This window comes from Tachypleus tridentatus, chromosome 3, assembly GCF_004210375.1.
Source record: "Tachypleus tridentatus isolate NWPU-2018 chromosome 3, ASM421037v1, whole genome shotgun sequence".
Taxonomy (NCBI): Eukaryota; Metazoa; Arthropoda; class Merostomata; order Xiphosura; family Limulidae; genus Tachypleus; species Tachypleus tridentatus.
This window is the reverse complement of record NC_134827.1, coordinates 47327234-47343091: the sequence shown is the minus strand read 5'-3', so window position 1 is coordinate 47343091 and position 15858 is coordinate 47327234. Positions and strand designations below refer to the sequence as shown.

Sequence of the window (15858 nt, the reverse complement as noted above, 5' to 3'; positions counted from 1 at the left end):
CCCTCATTTGTTGAACGCATGCGCACATTGTATCCATCTTTTCACTCTAACTAATTAGTGATTGGAAGCTACATAGAATAAAAAATAAAATAAAGTGAGACAGTCCACTCACTGTTACTGTTAATTAGATTATATTAACGTATTTCGTCTCTAGTTTAATAAAAAATAGCGACTTTTTGAATCAGCATTTTTATTATTTTTTTTTTCGTTTCACAAGATTTTTAGATTTGTTGTCACAGCAAGAAAGAATTCTTATCCGGATAAGAGTAGACTAAGAGTTGGCGGTGGGTGGTGATGACTAAATGCCTTTCCTCTGGTCTTACACTGCTAAATGAGGGACGACTAACGAAGATAGCCCTCGTGTAGCTTTGCGCGAAAGCAAACAGATAAAATTAAGCACTTTGTTAGCAGATTTCAGTACAATATTCAAATAAAAATCATAATTAGTATTCGACACAATTTGAAACAAGAACTGTTTTCAGATTCGATGTTAAAATAAACAACTTATCAATAAACATACTGTTTGCTTTTATTGATTTCAGATAACGTTCGTGTTCTTCAGACAGGAGAAATGCTTGTATATAATGTGGTAAATGATAACACACAATACACCTACATGTGTAAAGCCAAGCACAGACTGACCGGATACATCGCTACTAGCGCCACCTATGGGAAGCTCACAATACAAGGTACATTATAAATGGAGTTGTTAAAGCCAGCGATGTCTGTGCGTTAAGATAATTTTAATTTGCATATAAATAGAAGGTTTCACAACAACATTAAGCTATTAAAGCTAATACTCGTATTGTTTATAAATATTTAAAAATCTAGGAGATTAACTTATGAACTTCAACATATTCAAGGTATCAAAAACCACTATTGTCAAACCATGCTAGGACTACATCAAGTTGCTTTGACAGCTGTGAGTCACGCATTCTAATAATCACATGACTGGCACAGTTTTTTTTTATGTCGTATATTATTTACATAAGGTCAAATATTAGTAAAATAATAATTGTATTTACATTTCTACAGGCTGCTAAAACCTAAAGTTGTTAATCCTATAAAGTTATTTTTGCAGAACGACACCTGATATCTTAAATTCTATAGTCACTATTTACATCTCATTTTGCTTTGCTATTTCTAAGGTTTCTAGTTTTGTTCATCTTCGATATTTTTGCTGCTTGCTTCCTGTGAAAGTTCTAGATTTAATTAGTTAATTAATTAGACTGTCTCTTGAAGTGTTCGCCAATTTACTAAGAAATGACAAGGAGCAAAAAACTCTAAAACCGATTATTCTTGACACAATGAATAACAAAATATTTAATTGTAAGCTTTATATTTTTACTCGTAATACAATAGAACACAATCGGTCTGAAAATAAATTATTATTAGCAAATACTTGTCTGCAATGTATGCAATTAAAATGAGTATTTTAATATACTGTATGTAATTAAAAAGGAGAAATTATGTTCCCAAAATCTTAAATAAAACGAATATTTTTCAGGAGGTTCAAACAGTTATTGCTTCGTACAACGTTTAGAAAAAAAGAATTTATCGATATATATAGATGTACAACTATTCTCATTTTTTTTTGTTTTATTTATACAATAATATAATTAGAATTATGACGAATCTGTTTGGCTTATGTGTTTTTATATTTTCGCTCAAAACAAGAATGGAAAGCTATATTTTCGTTAGAACATCTGTACTTATCTATTGTTGTATTTGTTTGTGTTTAGTCAAACATTGTAGACGTAGAAACAAATACCTCGGTATAAACATTTTACAATATTACACACAATAGTCATAGTATCTCACAGAAGTCACAATGTTTTATGAAACTACGAGAACCGCAGTATTGTAAGTCGCTAGAGTCACGTACATTAGTTACAGTAGTCACACGTAAGTTGTGGTGATACGTAAGTTGTGGTGTCTTACAAAGAGTCACAACTCTTTGTCGAGTTTCACAAGAATCCCAGTATCTTAAAAAGTCACAGAAGTGTTACAGTATATTACAGTGACGTGTAAGAATTACAAAATTCTAAAGTTTGGAGAATAAATTTAACATTATAATGAAAACTTTATTTTATGTCAAAAGTTACAGTTCTTTATTATTGTCCCTTCGTGTATCATATTCTGTTGTAAATATGATTAAAATAAACGCGAACTGGAAGATATGTAATGATGCAGTTTACAGTAAAATATATATGAACTATTCTTATATTAAAGAAGGAACAGTTTATAAAACTGTTATCAATGTTTTTATGAAACAACTCAATAGGAAATGAGAATAAGTTTATTGGGTTGCAGTGAAACAAAATGAGTTATTTGGGCTTTACTCACCACGGGTATCGAAATCCGGTTTTTAGAGTTGGGTTTCTAGACATGAACATATTTAAAGGGAAATACAAATAGGTTTTTAGTTACAAACACATTCAACTGGTAATATGAATGGATTTCTATACATCAACACATCCAACTGGTAATATGAATGGATTTCTATATATCAACACATCCAGCTGGTAATATGAATGGATTTCTATATATGAACACATCCAACTGGTAATATGAATGGATTTCTATATATCAACACATTCATCTGGTAATATGAATGGATTTCTATATATCAGCACATTCAACTGGTAATATAAATGGATTTCTATACATCAACACATCCAACTGGTAATATGAATGGATTTCTATACATCAACACATCCAACTGGTAATATGAATGGATTTTTATATATCAACACATTCAACTGGTAATATGAATGGATTTCTATATATCAACAAATCCAACTGGTAATATGAATGGATTTCTATATATCAACACATCCAACTGGTAATATAAATGGATTTCTATACATCAACACATTCAACTGGTAATATGAATGGATTTCTATACATCAACACATTCAACTGGTAATATGAATGGATTTCTATATATCAACACATCCAACTGGTAAAATTAATGATTTTCTATACATCAACACATTCAACTGGTAACTTTAATGGATTTATAAGGTTTTTGGGATATCCTCATGTTTTCAGTATACATATTGTAATAACCAACTGTATCGTTTTGTTTTATGAATTTCTAACAAATCAGGGTTGAGGTAAGACAGCTTTCCTACTTTATTTAGAGCCTCATGGACCATCGAGCCCAAGGTTTGTTTTAAAATGCTCATCTGTGAAAGTACTTGAGGGACAACAATCCGAGTTACCATGTGTTACAGAAGGCTGGCCTGTTCCAACTGTTAGGTAATTAAGTCAAACATGGAAACGTTTATGTTAACTATAAATGTATTTCTTTTATCTTAAAACACTCGTTATATTGAAAGGTGATTGTACTTCCAATTACCAACCTGGCTGTCTACTTATATTTACCTGTTTCTATGTGATTGGCTGTCTATCTATCTACGTATTTCTGGCTGTCTGGCTGTCTACTTATATCTACCTGTTTTTATGTGATTGGCTGTCTATCTATCTATGCATTTCTGTGTGTCTGGCTGTCTACTTATATCTACCTGTTTCTGTTTGATTGGCTGTCTACCTATCTACGTATGTCTTTCTGTTTCTCTGGCTGTTTACTTATATCTACCTGTTTCTATTTGATTGGCTGTCTATCTATCTATGTATTTCTGTGTGTCTGACTGTCTACTTATATCTACCTGTTTCTATGTGATTGGCTGTCTATCTATCTACGTATTTCTGGCTGTCTTCTTACCAGCTAGTTTCTCTCTGTCAGTTTAACTTTATTTCTTCTCGTTGTATTGGTTGTGCAGCTAAATGTCTGTTTTTTTTTTCTCTTTATCTGCTTGTGTGTATGACTGTCTATTCACCTGTACTATTATTCGCTCATTATCAGCTAATATTTTACTTTGGTTTTCAATTTGCTTTTGTCTGACTCTCTTTGTTCTATTGTCTTTTCTTTGCGAATGTATTTCAACATATTTAAATATCTATATACTCAACATAGAACCTTTAATCTGAACTGTTATTATTGTGTTATTAAAAGTTAAATAATAACATCAAATATTTAATAATTTTGTTTATTTTAATGCAAAGCCAAGCATTTAATCTAAGAATGTTAATTCAAGTTTAACTGTAATTGTTTCTTTACTTCTCTGGAAGTTAGTTCTGGATAGTAATAATTCATCATAATTCATTTAAAGTGAATACGTTGAAGAAATTATCGCAGTAATAGTTTACCTAACGAAATTATGAAGACTGTGAGAAATCACTGATTAAGACAGGTTCTGGTTAACACTTACATCTGTTACTTTGAATAATTCTTAAATCAGTCAAGTCTAGTTCACTGGTTAAAACAGGTTCTGGTTTAACTCTTACATCTGTAACTTTGAATAAGTCTTAAATCAATCAAGTCTAGTTCACTGGTTAAAACAGGTTCTGGTTTAACTCTTACATCTATTACTTTGAATAATTCTTAAATCAGTCAAGTCTAGTTCACTGGTTAAAACAGGTTCTGGTTTAACACTTACATCTGTTACTTTGAATAATTCAAACATGTGGTCAGCTTCCGGTCAGTTACATCTTCCTTTCTTTGTGAACCTGACGATGACCGAAACAGGTCGAAACTTTGTTCGCTCCTCTACTTAAAAAATTTTCTCAACCCAAACGAGCCGTTTTTATATACATGAAATCTTAAACCGTTCATTATGGAACCTTTGTTAATGGATATGGACATTAAACGAACACACAGACATATATAAATGTATCTTAGACCCTTTATATTCTACAGTGATGAAACTTTAACTTCGACAGATGGTATAAAGAGTATAATGGAAAACTTGAGTCTCTGCCAGCCACAGAGAGAGTGTCGTCTGACCATGGTATATTGACCATTCGTGACACAGAGAGGTATGATGAAGGGTTATATGTCTGTATCACCAATAACAGTGTGGAAGAGAAGAGGGAAAAAACTATTCTCAAAGTAACCAGTAAGTCACCTTTGAATTATCTGTGTTAGGGCTGACCCTCTTTGGAATGGTCAAAACGTAATTACATGTGTTATGGGCTGACTCTCTTTGGAATGGTCAGAACGTAATTACATGTGTTATGGGCTGACCCTCCTTCGAATAGACAAAACGTAATTACATGTGTTATGGGCTGACTCTCTTTGGAATAGACAAAACGTAATTACATGTGTTATGGGCTGACCCTCTTTCGAATGGTCAAAACGTAATTACATGTGTTATGGGCTGACCCTCTTTGGAATGGACAAAACGTAATTACATGTGTTATGGGCTGACCCTCTTTGGAATGGACAAAACGTAATTACATGTGTTATGGGCTGACCCTCTTTGGAATGGACAAAACGTAATTACATGTGTTATGGGCTGACCCTCCTTGGAATAGACAAAACGTAATTACATGTGTTATGGGCTGACCCTCTTTGGAATAGACAAAACGTAATTACATGTGTTATGGGCTGACCCTCCTTGGAATAGACAAAACGTAATTACATGTGTTATGGGCTGACCCTCCTTGAATAGACAAAACATAATTACGTGTGTTATGGGCTGACCCTCTTTGGAATGGACAAAACGTAATTACATGTGTTATGGGCTGACCCTCCTTGGAATAGACAAAACGTAATTACATGTGTTATGGGCTGACCCTCTTTGGAATGGACAAAACGTAATTATCCGTGTTAGGGCTGACTCTCTTTGGAATGGACAATGTAATTATCTGTGTTAGGGCTGACCCTCTTTGGAATGGACAAAACGTAATTATTTGTGTTAGGGCTGACCCTCTTTGGAATGGACAAAACGTAATTACATGTGTTATGGGCTGACCCTCTTTGGAATGGACAAAACGTAATTACATGTGTTATGGGCTGACCCTCCTTGGAATAGACAAAACGTAATTACATGTGTTATGGGCTGACCATCTTTGGAATAGACAAAACGTAATTACATGTGTTATGGGCTGACCCTCCTTGGAATAGACAAAACGTAATTACATGTGTTATGGGCTGACCCTCCTTGGAATAGACAAAACATAATTAAGTGTGTTATGGGCTGACCCTCTTTGGAATGGACAAAACGTAATTACATGTGTTATGGGCTGACCCTCCTTGGAATAGACAAAACATAATTACGTGTGTTATGGGCTGACCCTCTTTGGAATGGACAAAACGTAATTACATGTGTTATGGGCTGACCCTCTTTGGAATGGACAAAACGTAATTACATGTGTTATGGGCTGACCCTCCTTGGAATAGACAAAACGTAATTACATGTGTTATGGGCTGACCCTCTTTGGAATGGACAAAACGTAATTACATGTGTTATGGGCTGACCCTCCTTGGAATAGACAAAACGTAATTACATGTGTTATGGGCTGACCCTCTTTGGAATGGACAAAACGTAATTACATGTGTTATGGGCTGACCCTCCTTGGAATAGACAAAACGTAATTACGTGTGTTATGGGCTGACCCTTTTTGGAATGGACAAAACGTAATTACATGTGTTATGGGCTGACCCTCCTTGGAATAGACAAAACGTAATTACATGCGTTATGGGCTGACCCTCTTTGGAATAGGCAAAACGTAATTACATGTGTTATGGGCTGACCCTCCTTGGAATAGACAAAACGTAATTACATGTGTTATGGGCTGACCCTTTTTGGAATAGACAAAACATAATTACATGTGTTATGGGAATAATAAGCGAATGTGAATCATATAAAAATATTTTTAAGTTATTAAAGTGACTTTAAGCCACTGACATACATATATATATCTATTCATTCATGTTGTTTTGTTTGACTGTTTGGAATTAAGCACAAAGTTATTTGTGCTCTGCCCATAATATGTATCTAAATCCAGTTTTTAGTGGTGTGAGTCTACGCACATACCGTTATACCACTGAGGGGGATTATTTGTTTTTTCTCAATTCTCACTCTAAATATTTATTGCATTTTCAAAGTAAAATCGTACGAGCACTGAAACCAGTCAGTAATTAACCCAAACACCGTGGTTAATCAGTAACATATGAAATTCATAATTAATCCAATTAAAATAGATCCGGTTAATGTTATATTTGTTATTTGACTAATGAAAGTTGTTAAACAAACTGAAACGGTTCCTGCTTATCAAATATTCGGAAAAATTACTTTTAAATTGGCGCATGCGCATAAGAATTGAAAAACACGTGATTAAATGTAATTATTCAAAAGAGAATGTAACTACCTCTAATTAACTAACATTTACACGTTCAGTAACACTTTTAAAACCCAGCTGACAATTATGTACATTTGTATCTAACGTATTAAGTTTGATACGAGATAGCTTAGATAATTTTCTAAGAAAGTGATTTATATGCCACTTTTAATTGAGTTGAATTATATGAATGCATTATCCAATAAATAGCATTATCGAATAAATAATTTTGTTTCTCTATATTTAACGTATGTTTGCATTTTCTTGCAGGTCGATTAAAGATCATAGTTATACCTAAAGTCCAAGTAGTTCAGATAGGTGGTGCAGCTGTTCTCAACTGCACCATTAATGGTTTTCCCATTAACGCCATCACATGGCTGAAAAATGAGCGACCTCTAGTGGTAAACTCAAGAATTTCCTATTTGTCTAAGACGGTAATGAAGATTTCATCAGTTGTAAGAAGTGACAGTGGAATGTACCAGTGCTTTATCTTCAACAACGATGAATCCGGACAAGGAACATCTGAATTAACAATAAGAGGTCCCAAGTCGTTCGTTTTACTTGTTTCTTGTTATTATTAATCCTAAGAATGTTTTACTTGTTTCTCCTAACTGTTAGTCCAGAGGAAGGTTTTCTTCTTTCACCTAACTGTTAGTCCAGAGGAAGGTTTTCTTCTTTCTCCTAACTGTTAGTCCAGAGGAAGGTTTTCTTCTTTCACCTAACTGTTAGTCCAGAGGAAGGTTTTCTTCTTTCTCCTAACTGTTAGTCCAGAGGAAGGTTTTTTTCTTTCACCTAACTGTTAGTCCTAAGGAGTTTTCTTGTTTCTTATTACTGTTTGTCCTAAGAAGTTTTCTTGTTTCTTATTACTGTTAGTTTTAAAACATTTCTTGTTTGTATTTACTGTTAGTCCTAAGGCTTCGATTTACTTGATTCTTTTTATTGTAAGTCCAAAGGCGTTCGTTTTACTAGTTTCTTCATGTTGTTAGTCCTACGATGTTTTCTCGTTTCTTCATGTTGTTAATCATAAGGTGTTTTCTAATTTCTTTTTAATGTTAACCCTAAGGTATTTTTTCATTTTCTCATGTTGTTAGTCCTAAGGTGTTTTTGTTTTTCTGTACTTTTACAGAAAAGTAAAAAAAGTCTTAAGGATTTTTTCCACCGTTAACCCTAAAACGTATTTTCTTGTTTCTTTTCGCTGTTAATCATAACGCCTTTTGTACCTTATATTTTTCTTTAGTGGTGCATTTCTTTAATTAGAAACGTTCATCAGAATGTATGTTAGTAGGACCTAATGGAAGTAGTCAGTAATTTAAGTTTATAACTATCCAGACACAGCTACAACTAGCTGTTTTTTTACTCTGGGCTACCAATCGCAATTAACTTTCTATATTAGTCAGTAATATTCTTTTTATAATTTCATTTCAGATGTTGCACCAATCTTGGCTTCCAGTTTTCCAGAAACAACTGTACACCCTGGTACGTCAGTATCTCTAATGTGCACAGCCACGGCTAATCCAATTCCAAACATTGCATGGTTCGTGGATAAACAGCCTCTCCATGATACCTACCGAATATCTCTGAGTAGCCACCTATTTGTTGAGGATAGCGTAGTGGGCCAACTTAATTTGACGGACACGAGAGTGGAAGACGGTGGAAGATACACATGCGTTTCTTCCAATGGGGTTGGTTCGGTTGAACACTCTAATAGACTTAACGTTTATGGTCCTCCATTTATCAGACCTATGTGGAACATGACTGTGGTATCAGATCATACTCTCGTGCTCAGATGTCCCTTTGGAGGGTTTCCAGTGGAAAGAATTACGTGGGAAAGGGGTGAGAACGCGCTTCAGAGTAGAACTCACTTTTCATTTTTAAACTCTAAGTGTAGCTCATAGCAACGTGTTTCTATGACGTTTTTTATTCCATTGTTTTACCTTTTTATGTCGTGTCTTTGCAATATTACGGAATGTTTATATAGAAAGCTATATAGACTTTGCTTTCCTAAGCTGTTTACGATATACTTATCTAGCTGTATGGTACATTTTTTTAGTTGTATGGTACATTTCTCTAGCTGTATACTACATTTCTCTAGCTGTATGGTACATTTTTCAAGTTATATACTACATTTCTCTAGCTTTATGGTACATTTTTCTAGTTGTATACTACATTTCTCTAGCTTTATGGTACATTTTTCTAGTTGTATACTACATTTCTTTAGCTGTATGGTACATTTTTCTAGTTGTATACTACATTTCTCTAGCTTTATGGTACATTTTTCTAGTTGTATACTACATTTCTCTAGCTGTATGGTACATTTCTCTAGTTGTATACTACATTTCTCTAGCTTTATGGTACATTTTTCTAGTTGTATACTACATTTCTTTAGCTGTATGGTACATTTTTCAAGTTATATACTACATTTCTCTAGCTTTATGGTACATTTTTCTAGTTGTATACTACATTTCTCTAGCTTTATGGTACATTTTTTCTAGTTGTATACTACATTTCTCTAGCTGTATGGTACATTTTTCTAGTTGTATACTACATTTCTCTAGCTGTATGGTACATTTTTCTAGTTGTATACTACATTTCTTTAGCTGTATGGTACATTTTTCTAGTTGTATGCTACATTTCTCTAGCTGTATGGTACATTTTTCTAGTTGTATGCTACATTTCTCTAGCTTTATGGTACATTTTTCAAGTTATATACTAAATTTCTCTAGCTTTATGGTACATTTTTCTAGTTGTATACTAAATTTTTTAGCTGTATGGTACATATTCAAGCTGTATGTTATAATTTTCCAGCTGTATCTCACATTTCTCTAGCTGTATGGTACATATTCAAGCTGTATGTTATAATTTTCCAGCTGTATCTCACATTTCTCTAGCTGTATATTACACTTTAGCAGTACGATACATTTCTCTAGTTGTATGTATATCTAGCTATATGTTATATTTACGTAGTGTTACATAATGCTGATATATAGTTGATAGCATTTAGATTTTTTCACAGCTTCATACTCTGATAAGTAAGTCACGTGTTTTACAATGTACGTTGTTACAGATACATACTCCGATATGTAAGTCACGTGTTTTACAATGTACGTTGTTACAGATACATACACCGATATGTAAGTCACATGTTTTACAATGTACGTTGTTACAGATACATAATCCGATATGTAAGTCACGTGTTTTACAATGTACGTTGTTACAGATACATACACCGATATGTAAGTCACATGTTTTACAATGTACGTTGTTACAGATACATACACCGATATGTAAGTCACGTGTTTTACAATGTACGTTGTTACAGATACATAATCCGATATGTAAGTCATGTGTTTTACAATGTACGTTGTTACACATACATACTTTGATATGTAAGTCACGTGTTTTACAATGTACGTTGTTACAGATACATACTTGGATAGGTAAGTCATGTGTTTTACAATGTACGTTGTTACAATACATACTTTGATAACGAAGTCACGTATTGTGAAATTTTTTCCTTTCTGAACGTTATATGTATTCTAAAAACGTGATTATCTCACGTCTAAACAAATCAGTTTATTTTTATAAGCTGGATACCTAAAACAAGTGTCCACGTAAACCGTCATCTGACTCTCAAAGCAAGATATTTAGAAATAATGAGACATTCCTAAACTTTAGAACAGGTAAGGAGCAATCTATGTAGGAACCTAACAGTATCAGTGTCCAGTATCAAGTCCACTAGTTTAACAGTATCAGTGTCCAGTATCACGTCCACTAGTTTAACAGTATCAGTGTCCAGTATCAAATCCATTAGTTTAACAGTATCAGTATCCAGTATCAAATCCACTAGATTAACAGTATCTGTTTCCAGTATCAAATTCACTAGATTAACAGTATCTGTGTCCAGTATCAACTCCACTAGTTTAACAGTATCTAACAGTATATGAATCCCGTATTAAATACACTAGTTTAACAGTATTTGTGTCCAGTATCAAATCCACTAGTTTAACAGTATTTGTGTCCAGTATCAAATCCACCAGTTTAACCGTATCTGAATCCCGTATCAAATCCACTAGTTTAACAGTATCAGTGACCATAAACAAATCCACTAGTTTAACAGTATCAGTGTCCAGTATCAAATCCACTAGTTTAACAGTATCAGTGTCCAGTATCAAATCCACTAGTTTAACAGTATCAGTGTCCAGTATCAAATCCACTAGTTTAACAGTATCAGTGTCCAGTATCAAATCCACTAGTTTAACAGTATCAGTGTCCAGTATCAAATCCACTAGTTTAACATTATCAGTGTCCAGTATCAAATCCACTAGTGTAACAGTATTTGTGTCCAGTATCAAATCCACCAGTTTAACCGTATCTGAATCCCGTATCAAATCCACTAGTTTAACAGTATCAATGTCCAGTATCAAATTTACTAGTTTAACAGTATCAGTGTCCAGTATCAAATCCACTAGTTTAACATTATCAGTGTCCAGTATCAAATCCACTAGTGTAACAGTATTTGTGTCCAGTATCAAATCCACCAGTTTAACCGTATCTGAATCCCGTATCAAATCCACTAGTTTAACAGTATCAGTGACCAGAAACAAATCCACTAGTTTAACAGTATCAGTGTCCAGTATCAAATCCACTAGTTTAACAGTATCAGTGTCCAGTATCAAATCCACTAGTTTAACAGTATCAGTGTCCAGTATCAAATCCACTAGTTTAACAGTATCAGTGTCCAGTATCAAATCCACTAGTTTAACATTATCAGTGTCCAGTATCAAATCCACTAGTGTAACAGTATTTGTGTCCAGTATCAAATCCACCAGTTTAACCGTATCTGAATCCCGTATCAAATCCACTAGTTTAACAGTATCAATGTCCAGTATCAAATTTACTAGTTTGACAGTATCAGTGTCCAGTATCAAATCCACTAGTTTAACAGTATTAGTGTCCAGTATCAAATCCACTGGTTTAACAGTGTCAGTGTCCAGTATCAAGTCTACTAGATTAACAGTATCAGTATCCAGTATCAAGTCCACTAGTTTAACAGTATCAGTGTCCAGTATCAAGTCCACTAGTTTAACAGTATCAGTGTCCAGTAACAAGTCCACTAGTTTAACAGTATCAGTGTCCAGTATCAAATCCACTAGATTAACAGTATCAGTGTCCAGTATCAAGTACACTAGTTTAACAGTATCAGTGTCCAGTATCAAGTCCACTAGTTTGACAGTATCAGTGTCCAGTATCAAGTCCACTAGTTTGAAATTATCAGTGTCCAGTATCAAGTCCACCAGTTTGACAGTATCAGTGTCCAGTATCAAATCCACAAGTTTAACAGTATTAGTGTCCAGTATCAAGTCCACTAGTTTGACAGTATCAGTGTCCAGTATCAAGTACACTAGTTTAACAGTATTAGTGTCCAGTATCAAGTCCACTAGTTTGACAGTATCAGTGTCCAGTATCAAGTACACTAGTTTAACAGTATCAGTGTCCAGTATCAAGTACACTAGTTTAACAGTATCAGTGTCCAGTATCAAGTGCATTAGTTTATTTATTACAGGACGAATTCTTCTTCCATTAAGTCATCGTGAAGAGGTTGGAGAAGACGGGACTCTGACTATTCGTGGTGTCCACAAGCAAGTGGACGAAGGGAAATACACCTGTACAGTACAAAATTCGGAAGGTCAGATAGCCAGTGGCTCAACTTTCATCTCAGTGGTAGGTAGGTCACAAGAAGAAAATCATTTTACTTATCAGTGTATAGTGGGTTTGTAGTTTAGTACAACGTGTTTCAGTAAGAATTCTAAAGTGATGGGTTTAATTGGTCAGCAGTGAATAAAAGCTACTTAATTATTTCAAACTGTTGGTCAGCAATCAATAGCAGCTACTTAATTAGTTTACACTGACAGCCAACAATCAATAGAAACTACTTCATTAGTTCACACTGATAGCCAACAATCAATAGAAACTACTTAATTAGTTCACACTGATAGCCAACAATCAATAGAAGCTACTTTATTAGTTCACACTGATAGCCAACAATCAATAGAAACTACTTCATTAGTTCACACTGATAGCCAACAATCAATAGAAACTACTTCATTAGTTCACACTGATAGCCAACAATCAATGGAAACTACTTCATTAGTTCACACTGACAGCCAACAGTTAATAGAAACTACTTCATTAGTTCACACTGATAGCCAACAATCAATAGAAACTACTTAATTAGTTCACACTGATAGCCAACAATCAATAGAAGCTACTTCATTAGTTCACACTGATAGCCAACAATCAATAGAAACTACTTAATTAGTTCACACTGATAGCCAACAATCAATAGAAGCTACTTTATTAGTTCACACTGATAGCCAACAATCAATAGAAACTACTTCATTAGTTCACACTGATAGCCAACAATCAATAGAAACAACTTCATTAGTTCACACTGATAGCCAACAATCAATGGAAACTACTTCATTAGTTCACACTGACAGCCAACAGTTAATAGAAACTACTTCATTAGTTCACACTGATAGCCAACAATCAATAGAAACTACTTAATTAGTTCACACTGATAGCCAACAATCAATAGAAGCTACTTAATTAGTTCACACTGATAGCCAACAGTCAATAGAAACTACTTGATTACTTCACACTGATAGTCAACAGTCAATAGAAACTACTTGATTAGTTCACACCGATAGTCAACAATCAATAGTAAATACTTGATTAGTTCACACTGATAGTCAACAGTCAATAGAAACTACTTAATTAGTTCACACTGATAGCCAATAGTCAATGGAAACTACTTAATTAGTTTACACTGATAGTCAACAATCAATAGAAACTACTTAATTAGTTCACACTGATAGCCAACAGTCAATAGAAACTACTTCATTAGTTCACACCGATTGCCAACAGTCAATAGAGACTACTTCATTAGTTCGCACTGATAGCCAACAGTCAATAGAAACTACTTAATTAGTTCACACTGATAGCCAACAGTCAATAGAAACTACTTAATTAGTTCACACTGATAGTCAACAATCAATAGTAACTACTTCATTAGTTCAGACTGATAGTCAACAATCAATAGAAACTACTTAATTAGTTTACACTGATAGTCAACAGTCAATAGAAACTACTTGATTAGTTCACACTGATAGCCAACAGTCAATAGAAACTACTTAATTAGTTCACACTGATAGCCAACACTCAATAGTAACTACTTGATTAGTTCACACTGATAGTCAACAGTCAATAGAAACTACTTAATTAGTTCACACTGATAGCCAACAGTCAATAGAAACTACTTAATTAGTTCACACTGATAGCCAACAATCAATAGTAACTACTTGATTAGTTCACACTGATAGTCAACAGTCAATAGAAACTACTTGATTAGTTCACACCGATAGTCAACAATCAATAGTAACTACTTGATCAGTTCACACTGATAGTCAACAGTCAATAGAAACTACTTGATTAGTTCACACTGATAGCCAAAAGTCAATAGAAACTACTTAATTAGTTCACACTGATAGTCAACAGTCAATAGAAACTACTTGATTAGTTCACATTGATAGCCAACAGTCAATAGAAACTACTTAATTAGTTCACACTGATAACCAACAATCAATAGTAACTACGTGATTAGTTCACACTGATAGTCAACAGTCAATAGAAACTACTTAATTAGTTCACACTGATAGCCAACAGTCAATAGAAACTACTTCATTAGTTCACACTGATAGCCAACAATCAATAGAAACTACTTGATTAGTTCACACTGATAGCCAACACTCAATAGAAACTACTTCATTAGTTCACACTGATAGCCAACAATCAATAGTAACTACTTGATTAGTTCACACTGATAGCCAACAATCAATAGAAACTACTTGATTAGTTCACACTGATAGCCAACAGTCAATAGACAATAATCAATAGAAACTACTTCATTAGTTCACACTGATAGCCAACACTCAATAGAAACTACTTCATTAGTTCACACTGATAGCCAACAATCAATAGAAACTACTTCATTAGTTCACACTGATAGCCAACAGTTAATAGAAACTTCTTAATTAGTTCACACTGATAGCCAACAGTCAATAAAAACTACTTAATTAGTTCACACTGATAGCCAACAGTCAATAGAAACTACTTCATTAGTTCACATTGATAGCCAATAGTCAATAGAAACTACTTAATTAGTTCACACTGATAGCCAACAATAAATAGTAACTACTTGATTAGTTCACACTGATAGTCAACAGTCAATAGAAACTACTTAATTAGTTCACACTGATAGCCAACAGTCAATAGAAACTACTTCATTAGTTCACACTGATAGCCAACAATCAATAGAAACTACTTGATTAGTTCACACTGATAGCCAACACTCAATAGAAACTACTTCATTAGTTCACACTGATAGCCAACAATCAATAGAAACTACTTCATTAGTTCACACTGATAGCCAACAATCAATAGTAACTACTTGATTAGTTCACACCGATAGTCAACAATCAATAGTAACTACTTGATTAGTTCACACTGATAGTCAACAGTCAATAGAAACTACTTGATTAGTTCACACCGATAGTCAACAATCAATAGTAACTACTTGATTAGTTCACACTGATAGTCAACAGTCAA

General features: G+C 33.9%; 2 protein-coding genes across 2 annotated transcripts in view; both read left to right on the top strand.

The window, feature by feature from the left end:
- Nucleotides 1-4993, top strand: part of LOC143245841 (cell adhesion molecule Dscam1-like) — a 57244-nt gene extending 52251 nt beyond the window's left edge. Inside the window, exons 4-6 of the mRNA XM_076492097.1 lie at nt 543-689; nt 3147-3264; nt 4789-4993. Of these exons, the coding sequence (XP_076348212.1) occupies nt 543-689; nt 3147-3264; nt 4789-4993 (470 nt within the window). The remainder of the gene's footprint in view (nt 1-542; nt 690-3146; nt 3265-4788) is intronic.
- A 2498-nt stretch (nt 4994-7491) lies between these two features.
- LOC143246794 (cell adhesion molecule Dscam1-like) overlaps nt 7492-15858 on the top strand; it is an 84151-nt gene continuing 75784 nt past the window's right edge. Inside the window, exons 1-3 of the mRNA XM_076493948.1 lie at nt 7492-7731; nt 8617-9024; nt 12755-12916. Coding sequence (XP_076350063.1) covers nt 7629-7731; nt 8617-9024; nt 12755-12916 — 673 coding nt within the window. The 5' untranslated portion in view covers nt 7492-7628. The remainder of the gene's footprint in view (nt 7732-8616; nt 9025-12754; nt 12917-15858) is intronic.